The sequence below is a fragment of the Ctenopharyngodon idella genome, chromosome 5, assembly GCF_019924925.1.
Source record: "Ctenopharyngodon idella isolate HZGC_01 chromosome 5, HZGC01, whole genome shotgun sequence".
NCBI classification, from domain to species: Eukaryota; Metazoa; Chordata; class Actinopteri; order Cypriniformes; family Xenocyprididae; genus Ctenopharyngodon; species Ctenopharyngodon idella.
Window position 1 is genome coordinate 27145442 of NC_067224.1, and position 24509 is coordinate 27169950.

The 24509-nt window shown below is 36.2% G+C and overlaps 3 protein-coding genes across 5 annotated transcripts in view; 2 read left to right on the plus strand and 1 right to left on the minus strand.

Annotated features, from left to right (window-relative positions):
* Window positions 1-9: 9 nt before the first annotated feature.
* On the minus strand, window positions 10-2799 carry c5h9orf85 (chromosome 5 C9orf85 homolog). Its single transcript, XM_051894280.1, has 4 exons — window positions 2453-2799; window positions 2188-2294; window positions 1972-2085; window positions 10-1415 (listed from the first exon to the last, which is right to left on the minus strand). The coding sequence occupies exons 1-4, from the start codon at window positions 2552-2554 to the stop codon at window positions 1232-1234; spliced, it is 507 nt and encodes a 168-aa protein (XP_051750240.1). The 5' UTR covers window positions 2555-2799; the 3' UTR covers window positions 10-1231.
* Window positions 2800-2958: 159 nt separating this feature from the next.
* Window positions 2959-21328, plus strand: abhd17b (abhydrolase domain containing 17B, depalmitoylase). Of its 3 annotated transcripts, none has more exons than XM_051894278.1 (5): window positions 2960-3135; window positions 3216-3283; window positions 4960-5432; window positions 17141-17320; window positions 19717-21328. In XM_051894278.1, the coding sequence occupies exons 3-5, from the start codon at window positions 4966-4968 to the stop codon at window positions 19934-19936; spliced, it is 867 nt and encodes a 288-aa protein (XP_051750238.1). In that variant the 5' UTR covers window positions 2960-3135; window positions 3216-3283; window positions 4960-4965; the 3' UTR covers window positions 19937-21328. The 3 variants fall into 3 exon arrangements, with proteins under 3 accessions (XP_051750237.1, XP_051750238.1, XP_051750239.1); XM_051894279.1 differs by having other exon boundaries at window positions 4965-5432; XM_051894277.1 differs by having other exon boundaries at window positions 2959-3283; window positions 4965-5432.
* Window positions 21329-23539: 2211 nt separating this feature from the next.
* cemip2 (cell migration inducing hyaluronidase 2) overlaps window positions 23540-24509 on the plus strand; it is a 28887-nt gene continuing 27917 nt past the window's right edge. The window contains exon 1 of the mRNA XM_051893588.1: window positions 23540-23800. The gene's annotated coding sequence lies outside the window, so the exon portion shown is untranslated. The remainder of the gene's footprint in view (window positions 23801-24509) is intronic.

Genomic DNA, 24509 nt, shown 5'->3' on the forward strand with positions numbered 1-24509 from the left:
ATGAAGATGTAGATTTGTGCTGTCTGAGCAGCATGGTCAACATTTGCTTGTAAGCTGTTTATTAAATGGACCTGTTTCATCGGTACTTTCTATGTACTTTTTTCCATTTACATAAGGACTTTAAAGACCAAATGTGCTTAATATAATTGTGAGGCATATTTTATTCACACAGGCTCTCATTCATAACAGATAACATGAATGGCACTCTTAAAAATGATTGTAAACTGTTGAAGAATGTGACAGTAAATACCTGTTAATTGGTTATAGTAAGGTTCCATACTATACAGAGAAAAACTGTAATAGATCTAACCTAACATCTTATGTAATTTTACAGTAAAATACTGTTAAATGAACTATTTTCTGATGTAAAAAGTACAAATCATCTTATAATTTGCAATGAAAGCTGTAAACTGACATTCCCAGAATTCCCCGTGATGCTTCACATTTGATGACTTTTAATTTTATTAATTGCGTTTCTTAGTTTGTCATTTATGTACATTAGGGTTTTATGTTACATCTTCTGTTGTTAAATTAATGTTTATTGCATTATTTTAGTGTCACATCATGATGTTAACATGACACTGTTTTCTATTTGTGTGCATGACACTGTGCGCCTTCTATATATTAGAATTTACATCAGCTTGTGGGAAAGCCACTTGTGGGAAACCACAAGATGTGGTTTTCTCTGTACCACCAGTGTTATAATGGTGGATGTCAGTATATGTTAAAAGTACAAAACAGATTTAAGTAGCAACATGGCCTTGCTAATTCAGCAGGAAAGGGCTGTTGGATTTACTGGTTTAAAATGTTTTTTTGTTGTTGTTGTAAATTAGTTTAAAACTGTAAAATTTACAGGTTGTTCTGTAAATGTTAACATTTTACTGTATTTTTATTGAATTATTCTGGCAACAGCTGTCGGTTTGTTTCAGTAAAAATTATGGATTTTTTTTTTTTTTTTTTTACAGTGTGCTTTTACTGATTTTAAAGGAAAAAAGGAAAGAAAAATCCCTAACCTTAATCAAGACAGAGGGTTTCTGTGTCAGTTCCTGCTAGATCATAGCAAGTGGTCTAGATGGGAACAAACAATCACAATCAGTCAATAGGAAAACATCTCCTGGGAGTCTTTCCCCAATTAACAGCAGGTGAACAGGTGAGCACATGTCCAATATCCAGCCTCATGTTCCCTTAGATACAGTGTTCTTGGGTTTAGCTGTACAGAAGATGGCAAACGTTAATTTCCTTCAGCTTCTGGATCACTATCACATTCATCATTGCTAGTTCCAATGTCATCGAAATCTTCATCCTCCTCCTCCTCCTCCTCCTCCTCATCATCATCATCTCTTTTTTTCTGCCTGTTCCCTTTATTTGGCTTGTTGGCGTCTTCTACCTCTCCTTCTTCCTCCTTCTGGTCAAGCCTAAAAAAAAAAGCAGTCAGATACATTAAAACACTAAAACAGCAGTGAATTCAAGTCTAAGCACATCATTTGTCACAGTTAATAGCTCAATACACTTCAACACACACACACACACACACACACACACACACACACACACACATATATTTAAGTGTCTCTAATGATGCAAAGTTGAAGGAATAACAGCAAGTAGCCTAATATCTATCTATATCTATCTATATCTATATATATATATATATATATATATATATATATATATATATATATATATATATGAATATCTTGCCGTAAAATAATAAATTCACCATTTACTGTGTATGTCCACAAGATGGCACATGTGCTGCACTGAACAAAATTTAAAATATAATATACTTACACAGATAGATAGGAGTTATATGATGCTGTCTAAACTTTACAGTTGAATATTGCAGGGCATGTTTTAAATATTTGCTTAAATATTTACATTATGTAAATATAGATTTATACTAAAGTATAAATTGAACATATCTGTACGTACACGATCAATCTCTTTCAAAAAGTGGCCTGGTGTACTTACGGAATAACAATCTCTTCCTTTTTCCCACATTTGGCACAAAGCTCCAACTTTAGTGCACATGGCTTACATATGATATGATAGGCATCCTTCACTGTTTTCTGAAGACACTTCACACTAAAAAAACAATCGAATAGAAACATTTCAGAAGAGGTTAACTGTGGAACAGTTAATTTGCCTATTATTCGTTACTATGCAGTAAATCCTCGCTCATCTCACCATTTTCGTAGCTGTGTCAGGGGTTTGTATTTGTTGTACTTGACTTTCCACTCTAGCACATCTTTGCAGTGCTGGCAAAGACCATCATGAACCTTTGTTTTGGCTTTCTGGAAACATAAGGGAAGAATGCATACAAATTCAAACAAAAAACACGCAACAATATCTTAAACAACGCAACAGCTATATAAACTCATAAGAAACAAAACTGATATTGTTTAAACGTTGAATAAGACGCTACACTATGTTTACTTGAGCACGCGCTTACCTTAACTTGTGCGCTTGCACCGTACTTGTCATTTTTGAAGGCAGTTAGGTTTTGGTGTTTTTGGCCTCGCGAACGGGAAACATTTCCTTTTTGACAGCTCATTTCAACTCTAAAATATATGTAATATATTAACAGTGACCGTTTAAAAGCCTAAATAAGAAACCGCGTGGCTTCACACGTTTTAAAGTGTCTATTGACGCAATGCGAAACTAGCGGAAGTGAATAGCAATTGGTTAATGCTTTTCAACTTCAAACCGAAACGAAAGATTGCTAACTTCACAAAGCACAGCAAACGATAAAGTGTTTAGCGCTAATATGTACCGTTATCTAGAGTTATGCATCACAATGGTAAAATCGTTAATCAACATGTTTTTGTGTTTTCGACATCATCCGTGTGCAGAGAGGACGCGTGTGATTGGTCGAGCATATCTATCCATTAATCTGATTGGCCAATAGAGCGTTCAATGTTGACGTTGATATCCGGCATTCCGCAAGAATATCAGAAGAAAGCCAGCGTTGGGCACCCGTTGGTATGAGATGAGATCACCCGTACCGGACGGATTAGAATAGAAATCCTGGTCTAGTTATTAACTTCACGTCTGTATTAACACATTCAGCCTTTGGTTTCGTTTGACTATTAAACAGTGACCACATGTTGACAAGATCGGACGGACCAGAGGCAGGTATTGATGGACTCTTAATCTGGCTAAGTGGACGGAGTGATCTTTTAAAGGGAATCTCACATTTGACTCATCTAATACAGTGACTTCACCAGATCAAAGCGTTTCAGCCTTCACCAAGCGTTTCCAACTTCGAAGCCTTCTAGCACAGGTAATTAGCTGACCGAGCTAACCAAATAGCTCGTATCAGCCTTTTCAATTAAGCTGTTTCACTCGTGAAATAATATAATTAATATGTTAACTAAGCTTGTTTCAGTTAGCAAACACTTTTGATTCAATTGAGGTCATTGTCATTGCCTACTTAATATCATCTCGTAATATCTATAACTATGTAGAGTATGGGATCGAATACTTAAGTCTTAAATATATGTCTATATTGTCTGTTTAATACTTAAGGGGAAGGAATCTTTAGTGAGTGAAATAACAGGTTCTTGTATTCCCTCCCCCCCATTCTAATCTTTAATGGAAAAAAGATGAACCTCAGCCAATCATTTGGGATGTCTTTTGTGATATGTAATATTGTGATGGTAATTTTAGCTTTTTCTTTTCCTTCAATGTGAAATCCAAATGCCCCAAACAAGATGGTTTCCTGCTTAATGAAACTGAGGGTGGGGATTTGATGGTTAGGGGTCAGATCTTGGTCTGCTAACAAAAGCTGTGGTCTAACAGTTAAGAAAACTGTTAAATGGTTCTTTTGGTACAAAATTAATGTGGTCACCTACATGGAGTTCATAATAAGGTGGTAAAGTGCTTTCAAGGGAATTCTAGACAATTTTTTGTAATGTTAGAAAGCAGTGATGTGGATATGTTTCCCAGATTTGTAAAACATTGGATATTCCAAAGAAGCCTAGCCTAATTGTCTTCTAAGAAATCAGAAAAATGAGGGTGTTTTTCAGCTGTCATGACCTATAGAACAAGTGATCTGATCAATGATAGCACACATGTCAAATCTAACCTCAGGGTGAAGTCTGAGAGTCATTATTAATGACATCAAATTAGCACTAAGATAGAAAACATTGCCAGCAGAAATGGGGTGAAGATTGAACATTTTTGTTAATGAAATCTGTTTAGTTTAACCCCAGATACTGTTTAGGTTGTATTTTTTTTGTGTGTGTGGCCTAATAGAGTGGACTTTTAAGATTGATTTACTTAAAATGACAGGGAATAAACAACCTAAGGGCATTCTCACCCGTTGTATTGGATCACAACATCACTGTTTAGTTATCTTAAGTAACCCAAGTACTCATCTTAAGTAAACTATTATAGTCTTCTTTGGGTAAAGACATTGTTTGTATATATGGTGTGTCTGCTTAAGATGATAAAGGTGATGTGTGTAATTTTTTATTTTTTTTTAAATGCTATCTAATTCTCATTTTACTATGCAGATTACGCTCTTGATGCTTCACCTTTGTGTGGTCCACCCAAAAATGTAAAAGTTATAATTTAGTCAAAGCTGTATGACATTCATTGTTCTGTGGAACACAAAAGATATCCAGCCTCATGTTAAAAAAAAACTGTGTCCACACAATTAAAGTCAGTGGGGTTCAAAACAACATTGGACCCCTTTTACTTTCATTTTATTGACAAAAAAGACAAGAAAAAAAAAGAAAAGAGATTTAGAAGAGATTGTTCAAAATATCTTCTATTGTGTCCCTCAGAAGAAAGTCATACAGGTTTAAAACAACATGGGGTTGAGTAAATGACAGAATTTTCATGTTTGAGGGAACTCTCTTTTTTTTTTTAAAGACAATTAATTTTTTGTATTGTATTTTTTTTGTGTGTTTCCACTCCACTGATTTTCCAATCTGCTGTGTTGTTCTTCTCAAGTGAAGGATGAATCACCTGTCACTGAGTGAGCTGTGTTGCCTTTTCTGCTGTCCACCGTGCCCAAGCAGAATAGCCTCCAAGCTAGCCTTCCTTCCTCCGGAGCCAACTTACACCCTCATGTGCGACGAGAGCGGAAGCCGTTGGACCCTCCACCTTTCTGAGCGTGCGGATTGGCAGTACTCTGCTCGGGAGAAGGATGCCATTGAGTGTTTCATGACCCGGACATCTAGGGGGAACCGAATCGCCTGTATGTTTGTGCGATGTTCTCCCAACGCTCGCTACACCTTGTTGTTTTCCCATGGTAATGCTGTAGACTTGGGTCAGATGAGTAGTTTCTACATTGGCTTGGGCTCCCGCATCAACTGTAACGTGTTCTCCTATGACTACTCGGGTTATGGGGCAAGCTCAGGGAAGCCTTCAGAGAAGAATTTGTATGCTGATGTGGACGCTGCCTGGCATGCACTACGAACAAGGTGAGGGTACACCTTAAAGCCACTTCGTTCTGGTAGTTGTTTGAGGCTGTTCAGACAGACTGTTTCTTCTGTTGTTGTTATCAGTAGTGTTTATCAGGTTTGCTTTTTGTTTTGTTTTTTTCCTGTTTCATTACATTTCCCCATCTGAAGTCAAACTGGCCTCTTACCACACTTCCTGAATAGAGTGACTCTGTTCAGTAGAGGCAGTAAGATTTTTTTATGTTTGTATCTATTTGAATATACTTCAAAATATAATTCGATTGAATTCACATTTATTTGTATAGCAGTTTTCAAAATACTTGTTTCATATTGTTTAATTCTTTGTAAGAAGCTGGATCCAAACTGGAGCTGGCGTAATCTCTAGTTACATCGGGATGGGCCTCCCGAGAAACAGAAAGCAAATGGGAAATTAGCGTATCTGTTGTTCATAACAATTCAAGCAAAAGATAGTCATGTGCATTTGATCTGATATAACTGGAGTGTTACGAGTTTATGAGGTTATGAGATGCGTTATGTGAATGCTTGGCTAAAGAGATGTCTTTAATCTAGATTTAAACTGGGAGAATATGTCTGCGCCCCGAACATTATCAAGAAGGCTACTACAGAGTTTAGGAGCAAATGTAAAAATGCTCTACCTCCTTCAGTGGACTTGGATATTCTAGGTACTACCAAAAGTCCAAAGTTTTGTGACCTTAAATAGCGTGATGGATTGTAGTGCGATAGAAGGTCAGTTAAGTACACAGGAACTGAACCATTTAGGGCCTTATAGGTCAGTAGCTATACTTTGTAAATTGTAATCGATATGGAACTTAATAGGTAACCAGTGTAGAGATGATAGAATTGGGGTTATATATTCATATTTTCTTGACCTGGTAAGAACTCTAGCAGCTGCATTTTGGAACTGTAGCTTGTTTGAAGATGCAGGACAACAACCTAGTAATGCATTACAATAATCCAGTCTAATATAACACTGGTCTTTAACTGTAGAGGATGAAACAGTACATCCTTCCAAATGCAAACTGTATTCTAAGAGATTCTGTGTACAGGTTTTTGGTCCAATAAGTAATACCCCAGTCTTATTCAATTAAATAGAAGAGAATTACTGGTCATCCAATATTAATATCTGTCAACTTGGATAATTTAGAGATTTTATCTAGATGTGGAGAAATACAGGTGCATCTCAATAAATCAGAATGTCGTGGAAAAGTTCGTTTATTTCAGTAATTCAACTCAAATTGTGGAACTCGTGTATTAAATAAATTCAATGCACACAGACTGAAGTTTAAGTCTTTGGTTCTTTTAATTGTGATGATTTTGGCTCACATTTAACAAAAACCCACCAATTCACGATCTCAATAAATTAGAATACTTCATAAGATCAATAAAAAAAGGATATTTTAAACAGAAATGTCAGGCTTCTGAAAAGTATGTTCATTTGCAACATAGTTTCTGTGCCTCTCCACTCTTCCTCCAGACTCTGGGACCTTGATTTCCAAATGAAATGCAAAATTTACTTTCATCTGAAAAGAGGACTTTGGACCACTGAGCAACAGTCCAGTTCTTTTTCTCCTTAGCCCAGGTAAGACGCTTCTGACGTTGTCTTTGGTTCAGAAGTGGCTTGGTACGTGGAATGTGACAGTTGTAGCCCATTTCCTGAAGACGTCTGTGTGCGGTGGCTCTTGATGCACTGACTCCAGCTTCAGTCCACTCCTTTTGAAGCTCTCCTAAGTTCTTGAATCGGCTTCACCTGACAATCTTCTCAAGCCTGTGGTCATTCCTTTCACTTGTACACCTTTCCTACTACACTTTTTCCTTCCAGTCAACTTTCCATTAATATACTTTGGCACAGCACTCTGCGAACAGCCAGCTCTTTCAGCAATGACCCTCTGTGGCTTACATTATATATTTATATATTTTTTATATAAAACTTATATATTTAAGTTTTACTTTAATTAAATTACAGAGAGAGAGAAAAAAAAAAAAAAACTTTTTCATGATATTCTAATTTATTGAGATGCACCTATATATAACTGGGTATCATCAGCATAACAGTGGAAACTAATTCCATGTTTTCTAATAATATTACCAAGGGGCAGCATGTATATTAAAATAACAGAGGGCCTAACACCGACCCTTGTGGCACTCCATAATTTACTGACGTTACCTTGGATAATTCCCTGTTTAAATAAACAAAACGATAACGTTCAGATAGGTATGATCTAAACCACCTATGCCTGTCCCTGAATATCAGTGTAATTTTGTAATCCGTCTAAGGCCCTGTTTACACCTGGATTAAGATGAGTCCATCGCATCACAAGTGGATGACACTAAAAACAGGTGTAAACAGGCTCTAAAACATTTTGAGCTTGTCCACTTTCGACCACTTCCAAAGGTAATCAAACACATTCGACTGGATTGTTTTTGTAGTGTAGATGCTCATGTGGTCGAATGTGTTCAAACAGCACGCAAAAGTCTGCCTACTCTCTGCCTACTGACCTAATACGTAAACATTATGGGAAGCATGCTAGCCAGACGGGATTTAAACTTTGTCAGCTGAAGACCCATGTTTGTTTTCAAGATGAAAATCGTAAAGCACAATGTTCTCTCTCCATTCCTGAGTTCTAACATGCACTCGCCGCATTTTGCATGGTCTTGAGGCTTTTCAAAAAGCAGCTAAAGCTGCTGCTCTCCGTGTTTTTCCATCATTGGCTTTCACTTTTCATAAATTGCATGAGCTTATTTCGTCCGTTAGATCGAAAGTTCTGGAAAAGCCCATACATTAACCCACCCATAGACCCTCCCCCTCGAACAAATGAACAGAAGTGGTCGAAAGTGGACAAAAGAGATGGATTAAAACACTAGTTGTAAACGGGTATGTGTCTCCCTTGTCTATTTGTAATCTGATCGACCAAAACGCATCTTAATGCCAGGTGTAAACAAGGCCTAAGAGTATGTCATGATCTATAGTGTCTATAATTTTTTTTTTTTTTTTTTTTTTTGGAAAAAAGGAGCACAATTGAGCAGACACAACTTTTTCTAGTATTTTAGACATTAATGGAAGATTTGAAAATTTGCCAATGCATTTGGATCTAGTTGTGGTTTCTTAATGAGAGGCTTAACGGCCAGCTTGAATGGTCTTGGGACATGACCCAGAGTTAGAGGCGAGTTAATAATGTGGAGAAGGGGTTCTTCTGCTACAGGTTACAACTCTTTCAGTAATTTAGTGTGTAGTGGCTCTAATAAACATGTTGGTTTAGATGCAATATGTTTATTTAGCTCTTCCTGTCCTACAGTTGTAAAACACATAATTAATTCCTGTGATGGCAAAGTTGAATTTTCAGCAGCCAATACTTTAGTGTCGCGTCATGATTTTTCAGAAATCATTATAATATACTGATTTGGTGCTAAAATAAACCTGATTATTATGAATGTTGAAAACAGTTGTTCTGCTTAATTTTTTGTAGACAGATAGTCTTTAGACAGATAGATTCTTTGATGAATAGAACATTCTAAAGAACAGAATTTTATTTAAAACAATAATCTTTTGTAATGTCTTTTTTATTTTTATCAATTGACCATTCAAATCCTCATTTGCTGTGGTAAATGAGTACGGCAAAGGTTTTTTTTTTTTCCATTTAAAGCACTTGTGCAATGTCTCATTGTTTTGTTTTTTTACCGTATTGTTTTTACAATGACGTTAAGTTAAATATAGTCTAGGTTTTAAAACCATGTCTTGAGACCCCTGCGTTCTGTTCTGTTGACTTGAAAAGCATTTTTAAAAAAAATTTTGTCCTGTGTTCTTGCTATTTTTCAGTCCTGCTGCAAGAATGCTTTTTATGTGAATAGTGCTTGAAAACTTGAAAACTCAAGTGAACCTGAAACCATTCTAATTATACACAGAAACCCCCCAAATGGTCGATTTTGAAAACATATAGTTTTGCACATCCCAAATACTACCCATTCATATTACTATGGATCTATAAAATAGATCATAAATACAAAATACAAATTCAAAATTGTGAATATCTAGCTGGTCTGGTCTAGCCAATGTTTCAGTTTGGTCTTTGGCCCTGCCCTCAGATGTTTTGTTTCAGTGGTGTATTTTGTATGGTCACTTTAGTATCTGTTGTTTCTTTGTCCTTGTGAATCCCGAGGGCTTGGGGGGATAGATATAATATTGCCTTTACCCCTTGGACCCCATCCCCCATCGCATCCTGTGCTTCTTTAAATCCTTTGAAGTCCTTTGGACTCATATGGTCAAGAGTCATGTTTTGGTTCAAACTGTGGTTGTATTTAGATTGTATTTAGCAAAGGCAAGTCCCATTTCCTCATAAACAGCTGAATCACACTAATTCAGACCTCAGATGACTGAATTGTTTTTTCCTCTTTTTTTAGTGGCAGCTAGGTATTTGAGACACTGTGGACATAGAGAAACTATCTCAAGGCCATTCGCTGTATCATGTGCCCTAAATTCTTATCCGTCTTTCTGTATGCATGTCATTTGTGGTTTCTGGTCATGAGAACTTCGTTTTGTCAATTGCTTGTACTTCGATGTAGCAGGATGTTGCAGTTTCGTCATTCTTGCAAGAAGGAGAATAACGAACACAAAAAGGCTTTGTGTTCATGACCATAATAATGTTTTGGGTAAGTGTGTATAACGGCCGTGTGCCCGTGTTGCTGCTGCGTCTGTATATGTGTGCATGCATGCATGTGGTGTCAGAAAGCACAGCTGATGCTCTTGAACACAGTCCACGCTGTTTGACAAGTCATATCCCTGAGGGTTGGGTTGTACCTCATGTAGCAGTCCCACGCTGTTCCACTGGTCACTTTCAATGTTCCCACGCGTTACCATATCAGCCACGGAAGATGCATCAGGCCGGATCACACACAAGGACATGATTCAAATTAAAGCGCAGATAAACCAGTCTGACTGCCACTCTGAAGAATTTAACTTTACTGTTTTCCTTTGTGATCCTTTGTATGTTTATGTATATGTTTGTGTAAGGTGTTTTGTGTGTTTTGAGAGAGAGTAGGAGTAAGTAGGCCGGCCCATCTAAATCTTCTCTTATTTCTATAAAACCATGGCCCCTGCTGGGAATTTTTTCTTTATTCATAAAAACACATTTTTCGTCCTTTTCAAGCAAAAGCTTGGTAGGTCGCCATTGTATGCGGTTCTTTCCCCCACCATTTCTGGAGGATAATTGGCATTTTAATCTCATTATGTCAGAGATGGCCAGCTGTTTTTTATTTATTTATTTATTTATTAAATTGTGCTCGAATAGAGGATCTTGAGATTTGCAAATTGTGCTTTTATAGCTAACCTATGAAATATCACAGTGATATCATGTCTCCAAACCTTTTAATTGATACTCAGAAAAAGAATGTTTCACTGCAGTTTTTACAGGCACATATATCTGTTTCTGTGAGGCTTTGGGTTTTCATCTGCCTTTCAGGTTTTGATGGATTAAACATGACTCAAATACAATCCTCCGAACAGCTAGCATAAAGAGCACCTGCCTTTAGATGTCTGTTAAAAATATTTGCCTTGAAAATTCTCCATCTAATCTCAATAGACGAGAGTGCTTATCAGACCATGCTGATTGGCTCAGTGAGGCGTGCAACAAAGCTTTTTTTGCTTGTCCCTTTTGTAGAGTGGCCAATGGTATATCATTTCCAATCACAAAAAAGCAGCTCTTACGTCAGGTAGCAAGATCACAGTTTTGATTGTGTACCATGTCTTTTTACTCAGTCCGTGTTTGAGTCCTGATCACTCTTGGTTTATGTCAGACTGACTGTACATGATTCTGCTTATTACAAGGCTACTTATGAATAAATGGACATTAAATGTTGATTTGACTTTTATCATGTGAGATGAAATTCATGAAACTAAACACTATAGAAATGGTATAGTACAGAAAATCAATTGTCAAAGGTCAGTTATACAGTGGACATTATACTAAAATATTTAAACTTGCTTATTATTATTATTATTATTATTATTATTAATATTAATATTATTATTTAAATCTAATTTTTGCCCCCTTGACCTAGTAAATAATTGTTAGGGGCGTATCAATACTAAAATTCTGGCCAATGGAAAAACCAATAATTGTTTTTTTGTGTTCTGCCTGATATAAAGGTATATAAAGATATAAAGGTCACGACAAACGTACATGTGCAAAGTAACTCATTTCAACATGGTTTTTAGAAGCCACAATAAAACTGAAGTAATGACAGATCTTTCTTTCATATTGTGAGGTACATGTAACATGTCTGATCATTTTTACTTTTTTGATAATCTGTTACAAGAACTTACTTCTATCTATTGGTTGTTTGCTAGATTTTGAAATGTGTGCTTTCAGTCAATTGTGAAGGGCGAGAATTAAATGATTGGAGAAATCCTGCATAGAGAGAAGTCTGTCATTTTCACCAGAATTTTCTTTCATTAATTCATTCATTCATTCATAATGAATGGGACACATGGATGAATTTATTTTGCATTTACAAAATAGATAGTCAATTTTCATATCATGGCAGGAATGCACTAAGTGCATAGTGCTCTTAAAGGGTTAGTTCACCCAAAAATGAAAATTCTGTCATTAATTACTCACCCTCATGTCGTTATTTTATAATACCAGGTTCATACCATGGTTCAACCTTAATTTTATGAAGCGACGAGAATACTTTTTGTGTGCAAAAACAAAAATAACTACTTTATTCAACAATTTCTTCTCTTCTCCGTCATTCTCCTATGCTGTTTACGTCCAGGTTTTACATCAGAACACCGGCTCTTGCGTCACCATCACACGCATGCGCCGTGCTGCTCATGTGAACAGCGTCGGCCAATACTGAGTCACGTTCTGACGTAGCACCTGGAAGCGCTGCACTGTCTACAACGTAAACTGTGTAGAAGAACGACAGGGTAGAGAAGAAATTGTTGAATAAAGTCGTTATTTTTATTTTGTTTTTTGCCCAAAAAAGTATTCTCATCACTTCATAAAATTAAGGTTGAACCACTGTAGTCACGTGGACTATTTCAAACGATGTCTTTACTACCTTTCTGAACCTTGAAAGTGGTAATTAAATTGCTCTATGGAGGGGTCAGAGAGCTCTCGGATTTAATCAAAAATATCTTGATTTCTGTTCCAAAGATGAATGAAGGTCTTACGGGTTTGGTACAACATGAGGGTGAGTAGTTAATGACACAATTTTCATTTTTGGGTGAACTAACCCTTTAAGAGTTAAACTTTTGCCATAATCTGTTGCTGTCATTTTAATATCGTGCTAGATGATGATCTAACTCTTAATTGTGTAAACAATTAAATATACATTTCCCAATCCTAATTCCCAAAGATTTCCCAATTAAGCTTGAAGGATAATGTTTGTTTTTGTGAGTGCACAAGTTCAGTCCCAGCCACCGCTACAGGCAACATGCTTTGCTGAACCACAGCAGAGAATCATTATGAGAATCATTACTGTGTTATGTTAGTGTAAGACAGCCACACCTTTCTGTCTGCTCATCCAGGTGAGTCAGCATTGAAACGTCAGGTGGGGTTGACACACGCACATACGCACTAAGCATTTACAAGAAGAGGCACCGGAAGCATTTTGGGAATATTTCGGCACAGACTGAATGACTCAACTTGGGCCGAGTTCATATCTAAGGGGTTGGTCCGGATAAGACCATCTGCTATCACAGCTAGCCATTGCAGTAAGCTAGTTTGTGTGTGATTGAAATATGGGCATTTGCAAAAAGGCTTGGTGTATGTAAACGTCTACCAAACAGAACCATCTGGTTTCATCTTCAAAACAGTAAAACGGTGGTGATGTGGATTGTCTTCCACGTCCAAAAGTCTGAGACCATTCCGGTGAAAGGAAGAAGCAAAGGAAATGGCTTTTGTCTGAGAGAGAATTTCCCTCCTCAGAAGACGATGACTGTGATGTCATAAAGGAAACTCCACGGCAACCAGCAGTAGCAGGCTGTATTGAATGAGACCCCTGTGCCCCCCTTCCTCCTGAAGTGACATAATGGCCATTGTGCTTGAGTGTTTTTGGGCTGAGAGCTGAGAGGAGCCCACTTGAGAAGCCTGTGAGAATTTAGTGTCAGTCTTTCATGGAGCGCAGCTCCCTCTGAGAGGTGAGGGGGGAGGTGCCAGCAGCCAGTTCTCCAAGTCAAATATTGATTGGTTGCTTAGCAACTGATTCCCAGTGAGCCTTGGAGGGACAGGCCCAATTGCAGTCATGGCAACATTGTCTACCCAGGAAGTAAAAAATAACGTCCTGATGGTGTAATAGCAGGTTTTTGTATCCAAAAGTTTATCAGTGTAGAGTTTCTGTCAGCCAGCTGCTATATTAACATTAATAAAGGTAGTCTGGTATATGTTATCATTTATCTGAACAATTTATGATTTGTTGCCATGGGAACAAATAGTGCTGATTTAATTTTCTTATCTTTATAGCCAACATATTGAGCAGCTTGAAATGAAATGGGAGTACTTCATTTAGTGTTTATGAGTACTATATAAATCATTAGTTCTTTGGTGAAGCCCTACCATCTTTTTCTAAAACTGACTAAATGAAAAGCCGTTCCACAGACCAACAGAGTTTGCCTGAATCTGAATTTATTTATTTATTTATTTATTTTTTTGAAGCCTAAATATGTACTTTAAAGCAATTGTTTGGTAATTTAAAATTTGGTCATCATTGATTCATGGTTTACAGTATGTCTGTCAAGCTCCAAAAAGATACCCCCATCATAATGCTATAATAAAAGCAGTCCATCTGCATACAAGTTAGGGCTGCACGTAATGTGATTATCAATCACCATTATTCTCATCAGTTTGCATTTCTAAATATTTATTTTACCATTAATTGTAATCCAGTCAGATTTTTGTTTGCACAAGGAGTCTGCGGCAACATCTCCAAGACGCTTGAAGAGCCTTTTCCTCTCACAAAGCTTTTTTTTTTTTTACTTTATATTATTTTACTTTAAACTTGACAGACCGGGTAAGGGGTAACTATGAACTGTTGGATGGCAAGAGCTGCGTAACAATTGTTAAATTCCTACTTGTTCATTGGAAAAGAATAACAGCATGTGGGATTTAAACAACATGAGAGTGAGTAAGAGTAAATAATGACAATTTTTTTTTTTTTTTTTGGATGAACTGTTTATTAAAGAATCTTCTTTTTGAAAATGACTTTGTAGAGTCTGTCCCTTCTCCTTTCTCTCATCCTTGAATATCCATTCTGCCAAAACACATTCCACCTTCTCTCACATGATCACACAGAGTAATGTAGAATCATGTGATTTTTGTCTCTGAGGACAAAATTGATGACTGTATTGGTCTCAACGGCCCATTGTATAATCTGAATAAGATTTCAGACTTTTTTTGAGGTGACATGATTGTGTAATTCATGATGTTACATGTGAGGTCCACTTGTGATCAGACGCAAATATTTATAATTATTTTGGTCATACAACGACAATTTTCAGTTTCAACTTCAAAACCAGTTCTATCACCTGTTTGCCACCAAGACAGCAGTCAAGCATTACTACTAGAGAACTAAGCATCATTCACAGTGCATTACATTGCTGTGTAATTGCACATTGGACACATTACAATGTACAGTATTAGTCGTTTGATGTTTAATATGTGTTAGGACATATAATAAGCGTATACTATTTTTAGAGTCATTTGTTTACATCTCAGGTCCATGATCTCTTCACCCAGACCTCTCTGTGGCACTGCAGTCAGCTGACTAAGTGATCATGTGCTTTATAATATGGCATGGAATGTGAACACACTGCCCCCTAGGATAACCAACCTATACACCATCCTCTCCATAGTAGAAATGTTTGGATAGTCATGTTGTCATTTGCTGATCTAACTACAAATGTTCGTTCTAGCTTCACTGTACAAGAGAAATGAAACTGAAATACTTTCTTGATTCTTGATTCTCACTGGATTTCTTGAAAGCATCTGTGCTCGTGGCTTTTTGTTATAGACCGTAATCAATTTATTGATCACTATCATGCGGTGACTGATGTCATCAAGCTCACTCTTCCTTTCCTTAGTTGTTGCTCAGCATACTCTGGAATGCATATTGTATTGAATATATACTGTGTGTGTGTGTGTGTGTGTGTGTGTGTGTGTGTGTGTGTATAATTAGTAATATTAATAACTTCGTAATATATAATATTAGTACGTTCATTTTTTTTTATTTTTTTATTTTTTTTTTTTTATTAATCGGTTATTATTAGACATTATTAATTGGTAGCATTTTTACCAAGGCTTTTACCATAATTTGTTAGCATTAGTTCACTACATTATTTCACATAAACTAACAATAAAAAATACTTCTGGAGCATTTATTAATCTTTATTTAAACATTTACTAATACATTATTAAAATCAAAAGTTGTATCTGTTAATTATTATTATTTTGGGCCCATTAGCCACTGCATGTTTAAAACAATTATATCCTATACTTTACCTGATCTAATGTTGACAAACTATATATCATTCGAAAGCTTACGAACTCAAGATTCATCCTGTGAAAACTGTTTTGAAATTGGACCTTGCGTTACCATGAAAATGGTGCTTTAAATTCTTTTAGCGAGCTCCTCCTAGTGTGTGGCGTCAGGTTTTGTATTACAAAATTTATTTTAACTACTTTATAATAAAAACCTTTTCTAATCTTGACAAAACACATATCGTTGGAAAGGTCTGAGTCACGGTTCCATATCTGCTAACTGTTTTGTGATATTTAGACAGAAATATATAAATTTGTTACAGGAGAATGCATAGAAAAAAAAATCAATAGAATTTCAATGACACCCAGTGGCTATTTTTGGTACAGCGCCTAAACAAAATCTCATGGGAACTTCAATTTTTGTGATATCAACTTAATATTTGGAACACAAATTGGTTCGACATATGGCTTTGATTTGATAGTAATTTTAGAGTAAAAATTTTGTAAAATATATATTTTATATAAAATATTTAGTACAGTACATTTGATTTCCAGTAAATTTAAATTGTCTTCTTTAAAACGAGACCAAACTTATGTCTATATTCCAAAGCATTCTTGAATTACAACCATTTAAGTTTGGATAGTGCATTTTCATGTATATTCTCAAAAAGGGGGGTGACAGTTAACAGGTTAATGGCCATAACATGAACTAACAATGAACAGTTGTATTTCATTATCTAACATTTAACTAAGTTTAAAATACACTGTAACAAATGTATTGTTCATTGTTAATGTTCGTTAATGCATTAACCAACATTAACTAATAGGACCTTATTGTAAAGTGTTACCAAAGAATCTTTTTCCCTTTTAAGTAACTACTTGATGAAATGAAATAGAGACTGTTGACTGCAAGCAGCTTGACTTGCAGGAATGGTTTGATTAATGGCTCCTTGTTCTAGTATCTGCTCTTAAATTTTGGCTCACGCCTAAGACTTTTTGTAAAAGTAATAACATTTAAGTTGGGCATGTTAATTGAGGTTATGTAATGATTCTGAGCAGTCATTCAAGCTAACCACAAAACACCAAGGCTGCTTCCCAGTTTGTCTGGTTCTGAAAGTAGGTTAAACAACAACCTGCACCCTTGATTCATGATAATTGTGTTCTGATCTCAGCGTCATCAGAGTGTAGGTGTCTATGTGTGTCTGTGTTTGAACTCATTTGAATGTCATGTTCTAGGTACGGGATCAGGCCAGAGAATGTGATAATTTACGGCCAGAGCATTGGTACAGTCCCTTCGGTGGATCTGGCCTCTCGGTATGAGAGTGCTGCCGTCGTCCTCCACTCCCCTCTGACCTCAGGCATGCGGGTGGCTTTTCCTGACACAAAGAAGACGTACTGCTTTGATGCATTCCCCAAGTGAGTCTCTCTCTTTTACCTTAGACTTGCCATCTTTTCCTAATCCTTCCACCACATTTTTCCCATAAATTGTCCTGTATCTCATACCAATTAGACACATACTGTTCATGCTTTGCTTTGAGCAGCGATGTTGCAGATAAAGCTCTTGGTTGGTTCATCTGTTTTCTGCCTCTTAGTCATTACTGTTATTGTGTGCCCTCTAGTGACAAATATCTTCCAGTAGTTCACTGTTTGTGCATTTCCATTTTAAATCAACAGTTAATGGATAAACATAGTCTGATTTCAGCTGACATTTATATTTTCATGCTTGATTTAAAAATTTATTTTAATTTTTTTGTTAAAAATTGTAAATAAAAATAAATATTTATTAAATATATTTTAAGAAATTAATACTTTTATTAATTAAATTGATCAAAAATGACTTATAACAGTTTCCACAAAAATATTAAGCAGTAAAACTGTTTTTGGCTTTGATAATAATAAGAAATGTTTTTTTGATTACCAAATCAAATAAACGTTTTAGAATGATTTCTGAAGGATCATGTGATACTGAAGATTGGAGTAATGATGCTAAAGATTCAGCTTTGCCATTACAGAAATAAATGACTTTTAAAATATTCTTAATCTTTAATATATTTTAAAATAATATAATTATATTATTTATATAGTTTATAGTTATATTTATAGTTATTTTAATTATATATTTTTTTTTTCCAATATTACTGTTTTACTGTATTTTCTGATCAAGTGAATGCGGCCTTGATCTTACCAACCTCAACTTTTGAATGGTAGTGTATATTATCTAACCGAGACCTACTTTTACAAATAATTATTTGAAATGAGCTAAAACATTTTTACTAATGCATATTGTTCAGCCAATAAAGTAATGTTCAGACTGTCAGTCCAAATCCAACTTTTGTGCATATCCGGATCATAATTATAATCGGATCATATTTAGCAAGTTTGAATAGCATGAAATGTGATCTTTACAAATCTGTTTCAAGTTACATTCATATGTGATTTAAAATCCTATTTAAATTGCATTTCTGGAAATCCGTTTCAGTCTGACCACTCTAATCGGATTTCGTGTGGTATATGTCACTTTCTCACGCCACGTAAAAAGTAAACATGTCAGACGTTGTTATAGGAAACATGCTGAAAGATGCTGCAGAAACGGGACACACAAATCAGATCGGAACAGTTGCGATACACAGTGTGGACAGTCAATATTTTGGATCAGATTCCAATCGGATACGCAAATATTCAGATTTGCTTAAAGGAACACTCCACTTTTTTTGAAAATAGGCTTATTTTCCAACTCCCCTAGAGTTAAACAGTTAAGTTTTACCGTTTTTGAATCCATTCAGCTGATCTCCGGGTCTGGCGGTACCACTTTTAGCATAGCTTAGCATAGTTCATTGAATCTGATTAGACCGTTAGCATCTCGCTCAAAAATGACCAAAGAGTTTCGATATTTTTCCTATTTAAAACTTGATTCTTCTGTAGTTACATCGTGTACTAAGACCGACGGAAAATGAAAAGTTGCGATTTTATAGGCCGATATGGCTAGGAACTATACTCTCATTCCGGCGTAATATTCAAGGAACTTTGCTGCCGTACCATGGGTGCAGCAGGCGCAATGATATTATGCAGCGCCTGTGACCCCCTGCTTGCACAGGGAGCGTGCCTTGCAACCATGGAGAGATTTGTGAGAGACACTGCGCAATATCATTGCGCCTGCTGCAGCCATGGTACGGCAGCAAAGTTCCTTGATTATTACGCCGGAATGAGAGTATAGTTCCTAGCCATATCGGCCTATAAAATCGCAACTTTTCATTTTACGTCGGTCTTAGTACACGATGTAACTACAGAAGAATCAAGTTTTAAATAGGAAAAATATCGAAACTCTTTGGTCATTTTTGAGCGAGATGCTAACGGTCTAATCAGATTCAATGAACTATGCTAAGCTATGCTAAAAGTGGTACCGCCAGACCCGGAGATCGGCTGAATGGATTCGAAAACGGTAAAACTCAACTGTTTAACTCTAGGGGAGTTGGAAAATAGGCTCATTTTCAAAAAAGTGGAGTGTTCCTTTAAGTCAGGAACAAATTTCAGCTAGATATTTGTAAAGGTTATAAACCTTTTTGTTTAGAAAGACAAAGAATGTGCATTTAAGATTATGGGGTTAGTTTTTATTTTATCTTTTAAAGGAAAATAGTGTTCTTTAGACAGCAGTAGAAAAATACAAAGAAGCACTTTCATACCTCAAAATAATTTTTTTTTTTAACAATTGCCCTTTGTCACACATACAAATTACTTTACAGATCACATAATAATGATTTACGACACTGTACTGCCGAACGCTCTGCTCAATTGTTTTTTGTTTTTTTCTTTAGCATTGACAAAATCTCTAAAGTCACCTCTCCGGTGCTGGTGATCCACGGTACAGAGGATGAGGTGATTGATTTTTCCCATGGGCTGGCCTTATACGAGCGCTGCCAGCGGCCCGTGGAGCCGCTCTGGGTGGAGGGTGCGGGACACAACGACGTAGAGCTGTATGGACAGTACCTGGAGCGCTTGAAACAGTTTGTGGCTCATGAAATTGTAAACTTATAAATGGACCTCAAGATCAGGACTCACCTTGATGAACATGCCCCTGGTGCCCAGCTGGCAACTGTGAACTTTAATGCATTTTTTCTCACCTGTTTTTTCCTTAGTTATTATTCTAATTGAGCTGCACTTCTCCACACTATATAGAAAATGGGGAGCAGTGTCCTTACTGCCTTTCTTGGGGGTGTGTTTGTGTACTGTACACAGGTGTGAGTGAGGGGTGACCCGTGTCTTGATACCATGTTCTAAAGAATCAAACCCATTCCATTTAAGTCTCCATTTAAGACTTAAGTTTTTGTTTTGCTGTATGCATGTGTTATAATATCATGTAATGGAGTACTGTACAAACGCAACATTCTGACACAAACAATTGCCATACAGATGCCATACGGATGCCAAATAGATGCCAAATACTCAGTATATTAAACTTTGATACATTACTTTGTATGTACATGTTTCTAAAACATCTCTGCTTAAGTACAATGTGTACAGTTCTACATGTCCTCACACAGTCCTAGACCTTGAAAACAATGCTGGACAAATATGGCAGTAATATCTGTTTTAACTGTCAAATAAATAAATAGACATTTCAAATAAATAAGCTCTTGATAACTGTGGCTTGCAATGGCCCCAAGTAAACACACATTCTGCTCAAACAGTGCATATGCTAATATGCTTGGTGATATTAGTAACAGTCCGTTTGTTTTTGCACTTTTTTAAATGACAATAATGCATTTGATTACACATGTACTGAATTTAACACATGATTCTGTTTGGAGTCATTGCTTTGTCTTTTATTGAAATGTAATTTATACCATCTTGTGTCTCAGATGAAACCCATGTAAAGAAATGCACACAACTTTTTTTTTGTTGTTATTGCTTTGAGCCATGATAAGGCTGTTACTCTGGACCACTGCTGCTGAATTTAGACAGCGACATCTCTTTAGAGAACTATTTGGCATGATGATATGATTTTGAAGGGTGTGATTTAATGTCTATACATGGAAAATGAACAATGCTCTAAAATACATCTCTAATGTAAAAGGACTGTCACCCTGTTCCACTTTGTAAATAATTTTAATTTGGATGGTGTTTTTTTTATTTCCTGAAAGACTGTATTATGAAACTGGTGATAATGCTGTTATTACTAATGTAAATTGATAATTATTATATTACATATGGCACAGAATAGATTTTAACTGGTCAGACTGAAGCACAAACTGACGTGCTTCAATTTTTCCAGACGTGTTGGTTTTCTGTTTTTGTAAACATCCATTGTAAAAGAAAATTGCTATACTGTATGTTATTATGATCTTAAAATAGTTATAATACAAAATTGGAAATAAACATGTATTTCAGAGACTAGAGAGCGAAAAGAATTAAAATCCAGTTGTGGTAGTCATGACTGTTTTCATGTGTGCTGATTTAGCAACGTGCTACTGATGGTGTTGTATTTTAAAGCGACCCCTTGTGGTCAGTAATCGTAACGATTTTTTTCCCATCTGAATGGTGTTTTTAATCAAAACACCCTAACTTTACAATGCTATCTATCTGGGGTGCGTTTCCCGAAAAGCATCGTTAGTCAACTGTGGTCGTAAGTCCCATTGAACTCACGACGGAACTTGCGACTATAGTTCACTTTGAGAAACGCACCACTGTTTAGTAACCATAGTGGTTTCAGTCAGGATCATAGTAGAGTCAGATCTTCACTAAGCATAAGATGTTTCTATAGTACAGTACCTTGTTTTTAATATGATCTGAAATGTAATAAAGCTATAAGGTCTAAACCTCTAACTCAGACCTAGAACCATCTTTCTGAGAAGCATTCATTTAATTAACTCAACAGCTCAGCTTAATTGCTTTTAACAATGATCCTAACCTTTCATGTGTATTCACTTTACACAACCATTTTACGGCACAGAGGTCACCGTGCCTCCAGGGTTCAGTGACCTTTGAAGCTGGGGGCCTTGAACATGGAAGTTAAGAACACATGTGACCCATTCATTTTAGGGTGGGGCAATGTTTAAATACAGACATGGGCACTTAAATGGGTTCAAAGGATGAGAACAGAAAACAGGACAAGACAATAAAGATGTCTATGTAGAAACTAGTCAAGTCATGTCAATTCACCTTCAATTTACAAAGCAGCTTTACAGTGATAACAGAAGTTCATTTCGGTTGTACAGCAGCTCTAAAAAATAGTAATTGTGACTATTGTAAGTACTATTTGTTAAACATTACACAATGTAATGTTTTAATTATTAGGAAAAGTGAAACTTCTTATAAAATGTCACCAAATAATTTAAGGTTATTGATGTCATTAAATAGTTATGGGTGAGAATTAGGCTTCATATTGCCATCGTGTAGTTAAAATTCTTCCCTGTTCCTTACAGTAGAATCTTAACAATGTTAGAGGATTTTTTTGCTCCCTCTCTAGCCCAAGTAAGTAGTCTTTCCTCAAGGGGTCGCACTGGGGCTCCGGAAGCCGATTTCTCCATTGAGTCGCATCAAAGACTATAAAATGGTCGCAGATTTAAAATTTCAGGGCGAGTTTAATCATACCTGGTGAAATTTGTACAATACAAAGTGTAATATTTAAATGTATTACATTCAAAGATTTTTGCCTGTCATGCAAATCTAAATCTGCCCCATCAAGCTCTACAAAAATGATAAAAAAAAATGGTTTAACCATCAATCACAAACGACTGTGATTGGTCCATTCTTGCCAGCGTTGAGAAAAGAAGTAAGTGAAGTATGACTCGTTTCCCCAAGCCGATTCTTTGGAATAGTTCGTTTCAAAGAACCGGTTCAAAAACGATTTAGTGACTCTCTACATCAGAAGGTAATAACGTGGTCCCTTACATATTATCGTGGCATTACTTGCTCTAAAGCAGCTCGTTAGGTATTTTTAATACAAACTTTGCAGCTCGTTAGATAGATGTTTATTTTAATTTAGTGCGTCACACTTCAGTTTTGAGCCAGGATTCAGCTAATAAAAACAGTCAATCTAAATATAATTTGCATTTACATTAACAACACTAAACTTATTTTACATTTCTCAGCATACATTTTTCCGCAGATTTTAATAAAATTCTATTTATTAATGCCAATTGTTTAAAAAATGTGTGAATCAAATTTAAGTAAGTAAGTAAGGTTTATTTATATAGCACTTATCACAGACAAGGAGGGGTCACAAACTGCTTTACAATAAAAATAACAAGATAACAAGATAAATAAAAATGGTAAATAAAAAATAAATAAAATAAATAAAAATAAATATACTCTACAATATCATATTTAAATTGAAACGCTCCGACCGAGTCAGTTCCAGACCAGTTTGTGAACCGGTTCATTTAAAAGATCCGACTCATAAGAACGAATCGTTCACTAATCTGACAAAGAAAAGTAACACTTATCACATAAAAAGACCCCTTTTGTGTTTTTTCGGCAGTTGACTGTATGCGACCGTAATAAGGTTGACATGAAAATAAATTTAGAGTTTAAAATATAATTTAATTTAATTTAATTTAATTTAATGTGAGCGTGTTGGCTCATCATATGTCGCGTGGTCTGTATACTCCGCCCACTTGAGAACCCCCTTTTCATACTCCTGGCTCTTTCTTCCGTTTTATTTTGTTTCTAAGACGCTCCCTCATCCTCAGTACACGCCTCTAATTTCACTTCCTCCGCGAGCCGCGCCTGGGACGGGGCTGGCTGACTTAAGCCCAGGAGAAAAACATCATGTAAAAGAAGATTAAAACACATTTAGTGTGAACTCCCTGTCAAACAACCCCTTGAGTTGCAGTTCTCTACGGTGGATAGAGAAAGGAGCGGACGAGCCAAGCAAGTGACAGTGAAAGAGATCGAAAGGTAAGAGATCTCTACCTCTGTCTCATTGTATAGAGAGAGACCCCCAACTAAGACCTATACTATTGGAAGGTCTTTCTACGGATATTCGGTCGTGCATTGTGTGCTTACGGCATCTGTTGGTAGATGACTGAAGGAGGAATGAAGTAACGCATGCATGCAACTGAAGTTGATGAAACTTTGTGGCATTTTGTAAACTTCAGAGGGGGGGGCGCGATGTACCAGTTTTGGTGCCAACCAGCTTCTATTGAAACAAAGATGGACAGAACGAATGTTTGTCAGTACAAGCTGAACAAAATGTTGCTTTTGAGGTTAGATATGTTAATAATAATAAAGAAAATTATAATGTTTTCCTGCTGAAAAAATTATCTTAAACCTGCCTAAGGTCTTAGCTGATATCTCAACATAGTCAGACTTGTTTTGATGGGTTTTAGCCACTTGTCAGCTGGTCAAGCTGGGAGACCATTTGACTGACCATCTGAACCAGCTAAAGACTAGCTTGGGCAGACTGGGAGACCATCTTAGGCTGGTTTTTTGCAGGGTTTTGCATGCATCAGAGTCTTCTGTTTTTGCATTTGTCCTTGCAGTGTCATGAGAAAGTGAATTCATTTTGGTAATTGAGTTCCTGTGTCCATGGAAACTTTTCCCAGATAATCATCTGAACATTATTTTTAGTGTTATATTTATTTATAATGTTTTTAGTGCACTACAC

Bases quoted from the DNA above. Each gene is read 5' to 3' on its own strand.
- abhd17b (XM_051894277.1), top strand. From the start codon at position 4,966: ATGAATCACCTGTCACTGAGTGAGCTGTGTTGCCTTTTCTGCTGTCCA. The intron at 5,433-17,140 runs GTGAGGGTACAC...GTCATGTTCTAG, and splicing joins TGGCATGCACTACGAACAAG to GTACGGGATCAGGCCAGAGA. The intron at 17,321-19,716 runs GTGAGTCTCTCT...TTTTTTCTTTAG, and splicing joins TGCTTTGATGCATTCCCCAA to CATTGACAAAATCTCTAAAG.
- c5h9orf85 (XM_051894280.1), bottom strand. From the start codon at position 2,554: ATGAGCTGTCAAAAAGGAAATGTTTCCCGTTCGCGAGGCCAAAAACAC. The intron at 2,086-2,187 runs GTGAGATGAGCG...TTGTTTTTTTAG, and splicing joins CTGACACAGCTACGAAAATG to TGTGAAGTGTCTTCAGAAAA. The intron at 1,416-1,971 runs GTAAGTACACCA...TTTTTTTTTTAG, and splicing joins AAGGAAGAGATTGTTATTCC to GCTTGACCAGAAGGAGGAAG.